This window comes from Zootoca vivipara, chromosome 2, assembly GCF_965207765.1.
Source record: "Zootoca vivipara chromosome 2, rZooViv2.hap1.1, whole genome shotgun sequence".
Classification (NCBI taxonomy): Eukaryota; Metazoa; Chordata; class Lepidosauria; order Squamata; family Lacertidae; genus Zootoca; species Zootoca vivipara.
The window spans coordinates 67,120,751-67,135,269 of NC_142584.1; the positions used below are offsets into that span (position 1 = coordinate 67,120,751).

The 14,519-nt window shown below is 43.4% G+C and overlaps 2 protein-coding genes across 12 annotated transcripts in view; one reads left to right on the plus strand and one right to left on the minus strand.

Moving 5' to 3' along the window:
* Positions 1–507: 507 nt before the first annotated feature.
* LOC118080540 (nicolin-1-like) lies at positions 508–7,014 on the plus strand. 3 transcript variants are annotated; one of them, XM_035105922.3, is made up of 6 exons: positions 508–1,512; positions 3,253–3,441; positions 4,459–4,572; positions 4,742–4,914; positions 5,233–5,304; positions 6,487–7,014. In XM_035105922.3, the coding sequence occupies exons 1-6, from the start codon at positions 1,387–1,389 to the stop codon at positions 6,611–6,613; spliced, it is 801 nt and encodes a 266-aa protein (XP_034961813.1). In that variant the 5' UTR covers positions 508–1,386; the 3' UTR covers positions 6,614–7,014. The 3 variants fall into 3 exon arrangements, with proteins under 3 accessions (XP_034961813.1, XP_060127553.1, XP_088518252.1); XM_060271570.2 differs by having other exon boundaries at positions 4,459–4,524; XM_088662126.1 differs by having other exon boundaries at positions 3,259–3,441.
* Positions 7,015–7,722: 708 nt separating this feature from the next.
* The window catches only part of IP6K1 (inositol hexakisphosphate kinase 1), a 30,057-nt gene continuing 23,260 nt past the window's right edge, over positions 7,723–14,519 (minus strand). For all 9 annotated transcript variants that reach the window (XM_035105921.3, XM_035105915.3, XM_035105920.3 and 6 more), the window contains one exon: positions 7,723–13,356. In XM_035105921.3, coding sequence (XP_034961812.1) covers positions 12,850–13,356 — 507 coding nt within the window. In that variant the 3' untranslated portion in view covers positions 7,723–12,849. The remainder of the gene's footprint in view (positions 13,357–14,519) is intronic.

A 14,519-nucleotide genomic window follows, 5' to 3' on the forward strand; every position in this document is an offset into this window, starting at 1 on the left:
AGAAACCAAATGACAGGAAACCAGGCAGAGGGCCTTCTTGGTAGTGGCGCCCGCCCTGTGGAACGCCTTCGCATCAGATGTCAAAGAGAAAAACAACTACCAGATTTTTAGAAGACATCTGAAGGCAGCCCTGTTTAGGGAGCTTTTTAATGTTTAGTAGTTTATTGTATTTTATTTTTCTGTTGGAAGCTGCCTAGAGTGGCTGAGGAAACTCAGCCATATGGGCGGGGTATAAATAATAAATTATTATTATTATCATTATTATTATTACTACTACTACTACTATGGCTGTGGCGGCGAGAATTCTGATAGCACAAAAGTGGAAGACTGGAGAAATTTCAGCTAAAGAACAATGGCAAGAGAAATGGATGAACTATGCAGAACTGGCAAAAATTGATGGACAGACTTTGAGAAAAAGACAACAGTGACTTTGAAAAAGAGTGGGAACCATTTATAAAATACTTGCAGAAACGAAGGAAGACTATTGATTTGATGGCAGGATTTAAATAAACACTCACACCTTTATTAACATAGAACATTTAAAACGATAAAAGAAACGATATAGTAGACTCTTAAGAAACAGCAGTATGTAACAAGAGGGAAACAAACCAGAAGTGGAAGTTGGGGGAAGCCCAGGAGGGGAGAAGTGATGTAATATAAATGTTATTGATATGACATGTATGTAACGATAGAAAAAGAAAAGTGAATAAAAATATAATTTAAAAAACAATTTTTTTGCTTATTTTATCTGTTTTTCATTTATAAGTCTTTTTGTTTTTATGTCCACCGCTTGGAGGATTTATATTATTATTAAGCGGTTTATACATTCTCCTAAGTAAGCGAGTAAACTCTCTTCATAAAATGCCGCTCAAAGAGCGCAATTCAAGGCGTATTTACTGTACTGAGAATTCGAGAAGCGCTGTATCCTTCCGCCCATTCCCCCCTCCCCGCAGGTAAAAGGAGCGCCGGCTCGCTGCTTCCGCACTTCTATGCGCGCTTCGAACACCGCAACTGATAGGCGGGCGGGAATTCCCCGCAACCTCTAATAGGTTTAGCCTTTCCGGCCTACTCTCCCTTCCCGGACAAAGGACCGAACCGCGGTCGTTTCCATGGAGATTGCGAACGCCTTCGCGTCACGTCCTCCTTTCCCAGATCAGCGCTCGTTTGTGGACGAGAGTTTCGCGCGCTCCCTGAACGCTCCCCCCACCCCCCTGAGTGTCGGGGTTTTAAGGGCGCAGGCAGCCCTCCCCAAAGGCCACTGGGTGGGCAGGCGCGCTCGCTGCCGCCATTTTGGCCGTGGAGGCGGCGAGACGGGAGGGAAGGAAGGAAGCGGCGCCGAGAAGTTTGTCCTTGCCACAGAAAGCCTGCGCTGCTTCCTCAGGGGACATGGCGCGCGAGGCTGCTCAGTGCACGGTCAGAAACGCGGTCGCCGTGCAGGTGGACGGGCAAATGTCCTGGCGACCCGGGGCGTCAGTGATCGACGTGCTGCTGCCTCGCCGCCGGTCCTTCTTCGTAAGTGCGAGGGGCGCCTTCAGCCTCACGAAATCCCATCTTGGTCCGACCTTTCCCTCGTGTCCCTGAGTAGGGAGCGAGAAGCTGAAGTTGTTTTCCGTTGGAGATTCCGGTGGGTCCTGGACCTTCTGAGCCCAAAGCGTGGTCTCTCTCGCTCTCTTTCACCAAGCCTAAGGCCCTGGTCATCTTAGCAGCCCCCACCCCACCCCCCACATATTACACAGCACTCAATGGTGATAGTAGAGGGAGAGGAAACCTCATTTTCCCAGTGACAAAATATTAAGGGGGAAATGTCTTTTAAAAAAAACCCACACAGGCAGGGGAGTGCGAGTGGAGCAAATGTCATAACAGATGTATTGTACAGCAAATGACTTAGGAAGGCCCTCAGGGACACATATATGCTTGCCTTATCAAAGCATCTACCCTTCTTCATAGCACTCAATCAGACTTCATGTTCAGGAGTGATACCTGTCACTCTTTATTTTCCTAATAAGCTTGTGAAATTGGTCCCTGCCTTTTGTGTGTAGATGTGGAATTGATGTTGAGACACTGATTTGCACAAGACCCCCACCCCCAGTGACTCCACTGCTAACGTTCAGGGGGAAAACAGTACAGTAGTTGGGTGTAAATTAGATCAGCAAAGCACAGGAAGTATTACCAAGAACATGTCTCCCCACCACCTAGTCTTGACAGAGTAGTGCTGGTACAATGACAAGTCACACTTGTGGCAACTGACTATTATTATTATTATTATTATTACATTCCTCCTTATAACACATCTCATACAAGAGGTTGATCTCTCAGAACCATCTCCTCCCATCATTCAGTTGTGGATAAACTTACTTGACTATGAGAAGATAAAGGATAGTAGCAGGATATTGAACTTCAAAATCAAATGACCACATATTTGAGGTTATTTTCTAAAGCAGAACTGGATGACCGAGCTCCACAATTAACCCACCGCCCTGACCTGCAGAACTTTGTACTATCTTCCTGGTCATCAGATCTATTATTTAATGTGCAGGGAGGTTTCAATAATGTCCTTTCTCAGTTGAGCTGCATGGATTGGCTGGGGCTGTCTGTATAATGTGTGTGTGTATGCTAGAGTATGTGTACAAGACTATGGGGTGGCTACATCTACTTTTCATGACACCCACCACTGGCCAACAGCTAGAGGGTTAGCCAAGGGTAAATTCAGATCCTATGGGGAAATAAATATTATTAGCCACTCCTGTCCTAAGAAAAACATTTACCCACTACAGCTACTGGCTTGTGAATGCAGCAAAGATTACCCAACCTACCTGAAACAGTAGACCCAGGAATGTCCTCTTCCATAGAGTTGCCTTGTCTGGTTCAGTTGAACAATCATCAACATAAGCATTAAGAATTGTCAAGTGACATTTTTCTGAAATTGCTTCTGCAGCAAAAAGCCCTCAAGTAGCTGACATTGTGTTCTCATATTACTTATCCTCCATATCTTCTCTCAAGAAGGTACAAGTCCTGGATAGAATGTTTGAGGTGACTGGAGGGTGGATATTTCTGCTCTAGCACTTCCTCCCCAGGTTTTCACCATTTTAAGCCCAGCAGAAAAGCATTTCCATAAAGTTCTGCTGTTACTCTTTGCACAGTTGGTTGCTGTTTTGATTTTGATTTTCTAAATGTAAGGCACAGGCTGCTTGCTTGTTAATAATTATTTTATGCAGAGGGAGCTGTGTAATTAACTGACAGGCTTGTTTTCAGTTACAGGAGATTGTGTTCAGGAATTATTACACAGCTTTCTTGACTGTGCGGATGCAGCAAAAAAACTTCACAAACAAGGGAAGCAAAAGCCGCTCCAGCTGGGTCACCTGCTTACGTAATTATTGCCTGATGCCCAACCCACACACAGAGGAAGGCTCCCAGGATTACTTCTGTTTCTCCAGGAATCAGGTTAGGATAACCGGGCTCCACTGGGAGCTGGAGGTGAAAGGCCAGTGTATTGCTTCCTTTCTATTCATTTATAAACAGCTCTCTTGGCAGACTGCAGTCTCTTTTTCTCTAGGGAGCATTCTCTGTGGTAACTGATATTGCACTTGAAATGCAAGATCTAAAATCTGACTAAGCTCTCTTTTCAAGACAGTGCTCTTACAGGAGGATGCCTCAGCTGTGGTTGTTACAGAGGTGGAGCAGTTGGGAGCACGTGCTCATTGCCAAGTGCAAAGTTGAACCCCTTGGGCACTACTTACCAAGCAGCTTTTATTCTGAACCTGTGTTCCTTTGTACTTTCACTAAAGCTGGCTCTCGTTCCCCACACTTATAGGAACTGTACGTTAAAAATCCTTAAAAAAACCCAGTTTAATTATTAATATGGGTTAAGTGCAATGTTTATGTCCAGATTTCCCACTCTCCTCTCCTACACTACTGAGTAGATAGGGACTGCCAGGGCCATTAGTAGCTACTCCAACATCCCTTTAGCTTTAAGAAAAACTTCTGAGGGAATGGTGAAGATGCAACTTACAGCAAGAGCTTCTCCCTTGAAAATGTTTTCCAGTTCTATTCTTGAACAATATATTGTCCATTAATGCCAACCATTTATAACTTATTAGGCCAGGTGGTTTCTGATACAGCTCTTAGAACTATGCACTAGTCAACTGAAGTGATTCTTACTGCACCCCAGCATAAGTGCTCTTAGGGCAGCTAATAAAGCCAAACACTCTCTCCATCCTCACAACAGCCCTGTGATGTAGAGGCTGCTGAGAAATAGTCATTCTCCCAAGGTAAACCCAGTGAGCCTCATGTCCGAGTACAGATTTGAGCAGTCCTAGTCCAGCACTCTTATCACTTCATAAATGGACAGAAGGAACTCCAGCACCTGCAATGACTCAATACATTAGTCTTGTTTCAAGTGTCTTGTCAGCAGTTGTTGCAGGTGTTCATTTTTTTAGCAGCATATATTATTTCTTTTAGATGCTCTGCAGTGTGGATCGGGCGATTGCCATGCGGCTGATTCTGCGCCAGCCTTCTCCAACATGGGTGCGTTTCAGTATTGAAGAGCTACAGCTCTGCCCTGGAGACCAAGAGGTGTGTGTATTGCCATCTCCTTCTGGCACTCTTTCCCAGATCCACAGGGCCAGTGTTCCCTGTGTCTTACAACTGAACTGACAGCAAAGGCTGGGACTAAATATAATATTCTTCAGAGGGACCCAAGATGGTTAGTTAGCTGATGTTAGTCTCTCTCTGCAACACCTAGATCGCTAGCTGTGATCCATGGTTGCCAGGCCAACTCTCTGTCTTACCCACATTGGATGGCATCAGCAAAGATTTGCAGTGGCATCAGGAACATCAAGCAGCTATATCAGAGCACCCAGCAATACCACTTCTATGTATTTCTGATACTAAGAAAGACAAGAAAGCAGTTTGGAGGTATGTGTATGCCTGTCTGCGAGTGCAAACTTGTAGATTTCCTGCATCAGAAGGGAGCAGGATTTGTTGGCATCTGAGGTCCCTTCCAACTTTGTGATTCTACGAAATCATTTCCAAACTACCCCTCATTGATCTTAGGGGCACATATATAGATTCAGGTTTTGTTTGACACATGCCTGGAAATCCCTTTCCCATGCAGGCAAGCTGGTCTGCAAGTCAAGATGAAGATTGGCAGTAGTTCGTTGACCTACCCAGGGTGAGGGGCAGGGGGAGAGGAGGCTTTCCCCCAACTTTGTTTTGTCTTTTAACCCACTGTAGAACTTGCAGAAAGGTTTCTCTGTCTGACTCCCACATCCATCAACCAAAGTCTGGCCAGGAAACCTTTGTTTGGTAAGTAGAGTCAGTAAAAGACGACACTGCAGCTTAGAAAAGAGGTCCCAAAATATCTGGACCCAGGGACATAGCTGGAAATCTAAGAAACTTGTGGGCACAAAATGTTCATTGTGTGGAAGAACATGCAATGCTCAGAAACTTCTCCCCCAGCAATAGGCAAAAAGCCTACACAGTCTCCAGATGAACAGAAGACCAAACAACAGGCATCACAACAAAAAATGTAAAAACCCCTCATTTAATATAAGGGGGGCATAGACACCAAATTGGAGACCCTAGCTGTAGAAAGACTAGAAAAAACTATGTGTGCCATATAGCTCAGCTGTTAGTCAGGACTTGACCATTATTGATGGGCTGCATGGTGTGCAGGCCTCTGAGTACTCTGCACTAAAAAAAAGTTCAGCATCACAAGAAGGTAACTCTTTTAACCTGCATAAAATATGTATATTTGCATGAAATTTTATTTTTCAAATGCTGCTTTATATTTTCTACTATTTTGCATAATGTGTCCTGACTTTGTAAGTAGGCTAAGGAACCATGCAATCTACTAGAACCTTAACCTGTAGCTACTGGAAATCTTGAGCTCTGAGATTTTTGCAAGCATTGCCCACACACTTTCAGAGTATATCTTCACAGTCATAAGGGTTGGAAATTTGCTCTTATAAGAAAAAAAAACATTCTCAGGAAGCTGAACACTGCATCCCATGTGCCATGCTATATTCACACAGAATCTTAGCAGTAATGCGAGACGCATCAACTGTTGGGGTGGTACCGTAGTTGAAGCAGGTAGGAGATAAATTGCTGCCCTTCTCAACAACAGTCTCTTCCTTTCAGGAATTTCCCAATGCTAACCAAGAGTTTTCAGAAGTCCAGTAAATGTGGGTGCTAGCGGAGATACTCCAATCAGCCAGCAGTGCAGATCAGGCATTTCAATGTTAGTTGACAACTGTTTCTACCAGAAAAGTAAGGTGCAGCAGGTATTCATTGAAGGGATTTCTGATGTTGGCTGGGCTTTAAGTTGCAACATGCATAGCTGTGAAATATGTCACTGAGCTTCCTAGGAATCACTATAAGGAAAGATTCACAAAGGGAAAGGGAGAATGCTCAGCTCCTACTCTTTAAACTTGAGCGAGTGCAGTGTTTTTGCCAGAAACTGACTACCGTTTGTGTTTTTTGTTTCAGGTGGATGGCTGTTATTATAGTAGCCTCTTCTACACGTGAGTTTTCCAAGCACGAGAACATGGCACATTTCTTAGAAATAGCACTGTTTTATGTAGATTGCTGCAAAGATGCTACTAGAAAAAGATGAGGAATCCATCAATGTTGGTTTCCTTCCCCTTTTAGAGCTGCTAGATGTGGCCTCATCCAGTAGATCTGGAGGACCTTGTCGTTTGAAATGTTGTATAATTTAGTGCAAGAAAAGAATGAGTTGTATCTTACGGTATGTTCCTTTCTGGGGTTTCAGTAGCTGTGCTCTTTCTGACTAGATATGCTTTTGCAGTTCCACAAAGTTCCTTACTACAGCAGAGAGATGCGTCCAGCTTCACAGAATAGGTCATTAGCTGATTTATCCCACATCTTCCATCCTTTAGTCACATCCTTTGTTCTTTTCTCCTTTTAATTTGAAAGCACTTTCTCTTGGTGCAGCCACAAAAGTAGAAAGGAATGTTAATGGTGTGAATTGCTAAATAAATGCATTTATTAAGCTTGTTTCCAGACTAACTTTTTTTAAAAAGTTTTTAAATAATAATGGGAACTGCTCGAACATAACTTCAGTTTAGTAAGGCTGTATTGGCAGTTGAACATGGACTAAAGATTTACATCAGGCACCCCCAAACTGCGGCCCTCCAGATGTTTTGGCCTACAACTCCCATGATCCCTAGCTAGCAGGGCCAATGGTCAGGGAAGATGGGAATTGTAGCTCAAAACATCTGGAGGGCCGAAGTTTGGGGAAGCCTGATTTACATTAAGCAACTGACATTTGTGAACCATTTTTAACTCAGCTTTGTGTGAGATGAGCCCCATTAAAATAGCATTTTCCCCCAAGGGCAAAAGAACAAGTACTAGTGCCTAGAAGTAATCTCCTTAAGTCTTACAAAACTGGAGGAAGAGACAGAAAATATGTTAAAGTGAAAGAAAGCCAGCCAGAGATTTCATGGTTGTGTGTAATCTCATGTAGTTCCCTAAGCAGTCAAATTAATTCACATCCATCTTGCACCTGTTCTCCCCGGACCCAGCCATACTGGGATGGATATGCACTTGATTATGTATTTTGTAGTTTTACATTTTGATTTTATTCTGTGAACTGCCCTGAGACTTCTGGGTATAGGGTGGTATATAAATTCAATTAATAATGTGAACTAGGTTATTAAGCTCGGTGGAGTGGAAGAGACCCATAAAAGACACTTGTCCCTCAGCTAAATGTCTAGCAGTTTATTTATATACACATAGGACTTTTTATACACAACAGGAGAGCTAGGGATGCAGTGTATGGAGTACAGATACTGTTATTTCTCATGCCCAAAAGCTTGACTTGGCCCAACAAAATGGCACTGGAATAGACTATGAAAAATATACAAGAAGTTTGTAATGCAATGCTGCGTCCCTCCCAGACAAGTCAAAATGGACAGATAGGAACCATTCCTGTAGGGTGCAGTACTGCTCCCTGCTCTCATAGTAACATTTCTTCCCTTTCTGGCAGTTCTCATAGAGACCATTCTGCACCTAGACTTTTCCAAGTATAAAAAACAACATTTTGCTCCTGAGATAAGCATGCAATAGTAAGTACAAATACAACCAACCAAAGTCTGAACCTGACTTGGATGACCCTTTCCAGACTTGCTGTAAAACAAGCAAAATACATAGGCCTATAGTCTCTCTCCCCCCAGTCAAAAAGCAGTCCATGAAACCACCAAAGCTTGTCTCTCCTTTTAAACCCAAATGGTCATAATATTCTGTGGTGACCCTTTCACAGCAAGCAATAAAGCAGGTTCCCTTGCACTTGTGCAGAGCAGCATATGCCCACGGATTGCACCTCCACATTTTTATACCAATAGCAGCAAAATGTGTATTCAGGTGCACTCCAAGGGTTCATGGCAAGTTGCTGGTGTAACTCAGTGAAATAATTGGCTAGCTAAAGCATCTCCCCCCCAAGCAGAAACTAGTATTTCTGACCAGCTAAAACTACACCATCAAACCCAACCTGTAAGCAGCAGGCAGGCAAATGTGATCTGGTCTGATTTGTGGTTTGGTCCTCTGAAGAGGGGCAGGATTGATATGGAAACATAGCTGCACGTGTGTTAGGCTAGGGAAATTGAAACTGACATTCAGCCTCTTTCAACAGAAGCCAGGCTACATTTCTTCCACAGACTTCCTTCAGGTGCAGGAACAGATATGGTAAGAGTTGAATACCTCCCCCCCCCCGTGACACACAGTGGGCCTTCTTTGGGGTCATCTAGACTGAACATTATCCAAAGTGCAACTCTCCATCATTCATAGGGAAATATTTGAGCCGATATTTCTGAAATGTCATGCAGCAGGGTCCAGGCTACAAAGGTGCTAGTAAAGAGAAGGTGGCTCCTATTCCAACTGAAAGGGCAAGATCAGTTATTGACAAAAAACACAGTGCAGTAATAACCTCTAGGTGAGGAGGAAGAGACACTTTCAAGGCAGCAGCTGCCACCAATACAAAATAAATCCAAGTGCTTATCTGGTGAACTCTCATTTGGCCCTTAATGAGAAGGAACCCCTTACAGTGTGCATTCACCAACACTAGCAGTTCCTATGTATTGCTAGAGAGATAGCTGGCTATGTATTTCAGAAGGCTGAAAAGCTGATTCATCATCTACATGAAGGCAACTACACAGTACGTGCAAAGTCCTGCTAAAGGAATCAACACTACTGGACATAAAGTGTCAGCAAGCTGTAAGGGCAACAAACAGGATGTGCTGCTCCAGGAGGAACAGACTGGAAAGATTATTTACATGAGTGTCCAGCAGAGGACCTCAATGTATACAATGCATACATAATGGCTTTGTTGGACCCAGCGTCCAGAGCAGCACCTGCTTTACAAAAGCCGTATGCTCAGTCTCTCACCACTCACCCTTGTCTAGGCATTTTAATGAGCTAAAAACTACTAAAAAGCAACATCCCAGTCTGAAACCACAGGTGGAAAGAGTCAAGTTGCTTTATGTTTAGTTCCTCAAAGCTAACCCCATGTCATCTTCAGCTATTTTATTTTGCAAAATTATTCTAGAGAACTTCATGACACTTGCAATGTAGCTTCCAGTTCTGTAACAACACCCCTAAAATGACATAATAAGCCTAATTATCTTGAAGGATTTTACAGATAATGAGGTAGAACAGGGAAGTGGCATGTTTGCACGATTGTGTCCAATGACAGGTGCCTTTATGGCAAGGAGAATGGCTGCAGTGTAACAACAAATGCTGGGTCTACCTTTGCCCCATTTATATATCAAAACAGAGTGGGACAATGTACTGTACAAAAGCCATTTGACAAACTAGCTTTGTTTGGGGCAGATTCAATTCCGTTTGTTTCAGGGCAGAAGAGGGCAAAGGGGGATGCACTCAAACATCTGTGACCTGTTTGCCTGAGACCCGAGACCTTTTTCTCTGGCAAGATGCAAGTTTGAACACAGTTAACCAAACAGTTGGAAGGAGAGCTGCTGAAGGCAAATATTCTAGTTCATACCTTCTGCTCTGTCATGTTTTTCTTGGTGCCTTTTAGAAGGCACTTTTACTCTGCAGAGTTGCTTTCAATCGAAAGCAAATGTCAAGTTGCAGAAACTGATTTTTGCTGCACGCCCAAAGGGATGGCTTAGAAATAACTCTCTACAATGAAATCCATTTAAATTTATCTGCCCTGATAGCATGGGTACTTCTCTAACAAACCCTCTAGATGCTTCCGTTCACAGTTTTGCCAGTACATTTCAATTTCAGCTACCCTAACACCGACAGACTACACACAAGCATGTGTGTGCACATGCAGGCACAAACAGCCCTGCAAGAGGCAACATACAGGCTTGCATCAAATAGAGGATCATGTTAGTCAAATTAGTTCAATTTGTACTCTGAGCTGGTGGCAAGCAGACCTCTACTAGGAAAAGGCAAATCCCTTCAGACATGCAAGGTGCTCAAGTATGAAGAACAGTCCCATCCACGTCCCGTTGCTTAACTTGAAGTTAAAGAAATGAACTTGGAAAGCTTATTGCTATTGAACAAGACTGTGCTTTGCAGTTACACTGTCTGAAAACTAACCACAATGCTAAAATACCAACAAAACCAAGTCCTTTAATATTTTTGGTGCCTTACGGAGCAAACAGTTACTAGCAACATGAAAACAAAACCTGACAACAGGAAGGAGAAATGCTATTTACAAGCTCTGGAACTTATGATGAGAAGTTCAGAATGGTCCAGATTATTTTTAATTGGAAAAAAATATCAAAATGGTGCAGTCATTAGAACAGGAAGAATACTCTTTAGAGTGATTTTCTGTATTTTCAGTGTTACTTAAGTAACTGGTAGAGGGATAAAGATTACAAAGTTAAAAACTTCAAAACAATATTGAAAGATCCTGTTTAACCAAAACAATACCAAAATTTTGATGCCTCAAAACCATTCTGAAGACTTCAAAAGCTGGGCTCAACAGAAAGCAAACCTGTTCCCTTAAATTCTGGGAATCAAAGATAACGTTGGGGAAATGGCATTGCTCTTTTCCCTGTGAAAATGCCTCTCGTTGCAGAGGCAACATCTAATACTAATTGCTAAATTGGTCAATGCACAACGGTTGCCCCCCCCCCACCTACCCTTCAGAACATTCAGCACAGAGTCAACTGCAAATACCTGCTGGCACGAGAGGGGGCTCCACCAGCAGCTCCTTGATGAAAGAGCCAATACTTTCAAGACAAACTTGTGAAGTTCATACTCGCCCAAAAGGGAGGCACAGATTCAGCACAGGAGCTTTGGGGCAAATGCTAACACATTATAAGAGCATCTAGTAGTAGAGGTTTATGACAATTGTGCTCAACTTTAATGCCTTGCCATTAGTTCCCTATGGTAGTAAATCACCTCCCCAACAAAGTGCATGCCCAAGAAGTCTAGTGCATTTGTGTATACTAGGCCTGGTCCTAATTAGAGCAACTAGTCTCCAAGGTCCATAGAACAGCACTTAGGGCCACCACTGCCACCAAGAGCTGCAAATTGGGATTAATCACACAATGAACTAATGCTGTCAAGATTAATGGTACAAGGCACCAACACCTCAGCCCACGCAACAGAATCACATATACATTATGTGGGGCCAGAACGTGGCACAACTGCATTCAACCCGACACAAAGTGGAGGAACAAGGCTGGAAACACCAACTCCCTGAGGTGAAAACAAGCACAGGTGGCAATACATTAAAAGCCAGACAGACGCTTCCCTCCACAAATCGGGAGTTTCTGAAAATAAAGACGCCTACTTTTCTCATCAATTACCCCACACAAGTATTTTATTATTGTGGGCGGAACATGTATGGAAGTGTGCTGTCTTGCTAGGAAGCCTCCCTGGAAGGAAGGAAAAAGGAAAACTGCAACCAAACATCATGGTGCTTGGATCTGAATGAGGTCGGAAAAGAGACTATTTTATCTACAAAATGGAAAGACGCATGGGTGGGGTGAGGGGGAGTTGGCACCTGATAAATATCATTAGTCTCACAAAAGCGGCAAGGGATCAGCATGAATGTGCTATTAACATTATCCTTAGCCAGCTGAACTCTCCTATGAAGTTCTTGACCAAGACAGCATTGTGAACACCTGACTGGGCCTTTCTGGAATTTTGGAGAGTTTCTATCAATGTGCAGGAAACGGTGAAGGGAGGTAGGCCAGCTTCATCAATGGGGTGCAAAGCAAAACCATTAAAGCACTGCACTAGTTTTCCTTTGGTCATTTATTTCCCCATTTGGGATGATTTGATAATGCCCAGATTGGAGAAGATAAATGAAGTATCATCTGTACCCTCTAGAAGAGTCTCTCACATCTGCTCAGGGGCAGCAACAGCAGAGAGGAGTATGTGCAAATCATGTGCCTCAATCAGCCCCATAAGTAATGTTAGCTTGTATCTGAATGCCCTTTCCAAACAAAAGAAGAGAGGTTCAAACCGCTGGTTCTCAATGGAAGGCTGACAAAGAAGAGGGACACTGGAATCCCAAAATCTACACCACTAGACCATCACCCCTCTTCTTTCCCATGGGGTCAGTCTCCACATTCCTAACAGACATGATCACAGGGCTGTATTGAACAAATGCAAAGCCCTAGATATAAATGCCCAATGCTGGGGTCCATGGGGTTTGTTTCTCCTGCAAGAAGTCCAGGCCAGGATAGTCAAAGCCATTTTGCCAGGATCATCCAGGATATTGTGTCCTTTGATGTTAAACACACTGGAGCAACAGAATATTTTCAAAGCAGCAGTCTGCTTTTTCTGTAGGGGTGGTGGTCCTGTCTGTTTCTATCAATGAGGGACAAAGTTGAGGAGCCCAGCCCAAGGCTACTGGTTCTCATCCCGCATCTGTTCCATTATGTTGATAAGGCTCTCTAGTCCAAACACATACCCCATGTCGGGGCCATCATGTACAGTGGGATCATCTCGAAAGCCTTTGAACGTGCTGTGTGCAAAGTCTATCATACGTACATCTACCTTGGGCTGGAAACTGACTGCCTCTGTGCTGCTGGCATCTTGTAGGCTCTCTGGGAGAGAGATGTCCACTTGTTTCAGGCGCATCTCTGCCCTGCGCTCCATATATGTCTCCGACCGGTTGTCCTTCCCATCATAGATGATGAGCAAGGAGCTGGAGTAGAAGCGATAGGAGGCCTGCCTCTCCAGTACAGACTTCAGGCTTTGCAGTTTGCTAAGGATGGGCTCAAACAGGTCCTTTCGTAGCTCTACTCCATTGTGCAGATACTGGTAGAGGGCATTGCGAAAACCCTCAATGGAAAGACCTCTGCCGTAGTATTTATTCCTGCACAAATAATGGCCTGTGTCCATCTGATATACCTATGATAGAAAAAAGTCATACATTAGTCTACAAAGAACAGTCAAACGTGTACTGCATGAAGCTACAAAGCAGTAATGGTCAGCTATGCTTTTCTGCAGTAGCTCATGGAAGCCTTTGCGTCGTCATGAGAATTGTTAAAAAAAGAAGCATCAAACTAGTTCTAGTCCCTGCTGTGCCAAATTAAAATATTACAAGGACTCGGTTCTCCATAGGTTTGGACACATTCCAGAGTCAGAACAACCAAAGTGGAGCAGGACTCAAGCACACTTAAAGAGGAAAAAGTGGACTAGCAGCCAAATTAAAAATGGCAAACCTCAACAGTGTGCCTTTGTTGTATCCTCAAAGAAATCTGAAAGATTGTACATTACGCTGGCAAGGTGTTAGATATGGGTGAAAGCTTCAGTACTCCCATATAAGAGAAAAGTCTCTTCAACTCCCTTCCTATGGATGGTTATGATACAGTTTAACTGGATACAGTACAACACCCTGCTGGATAAAGTAGCCCAAAAGAAAATTCCAGGCTGGCTAAATGCCTTGTGTTAAACAATAATTGTCTGGAGCACCCTTGTTGCTAAATAAAACATCCTGAGCAAAATTGTAATTATTATTACACATTTATTTATACCCCGCCTCTTTCCCTGATGGGACTCAAGGTGGCTCAAATCACAGAAATCAACATTTCCTTCAAAATAAGTCCAAATGCAGCTTGATGCAGAATCATGGCTGTCAGTAAAATTAGTAGGATATTTTAATAAAAGCAAGGTACGTATTTCAAATGACCACCATCCAGCAGGGGGCACCAGCATCCATGCTATGAAGACATGCTAAACGAACAGGAGAGTATCCACAACACTCAAAGCAAGGGACACCTATCTGACACCCTGACCAATGCAGATGTTCTGTGTTTTTTTGTGCAAGGTGTCACCACCCATTTTGAACAAGAGAGCCCCATGCGATTTCAAGATTGATGAAACCTCTGTTCATCCTTGCCCATTAGTGGGTTTCAAATACATATGTATCTGAGAAAGAGAGATGCTTTCCTATGTCCCAGCCTACTATCCTAATAATACCTTGGCTCCTCAAGGATCAGAGGTTAATAACTTCAGAGTAAGTCTTAAACCCCAAGGAGTGCTATTCCATTCACTAGCATGTGAGCACTACC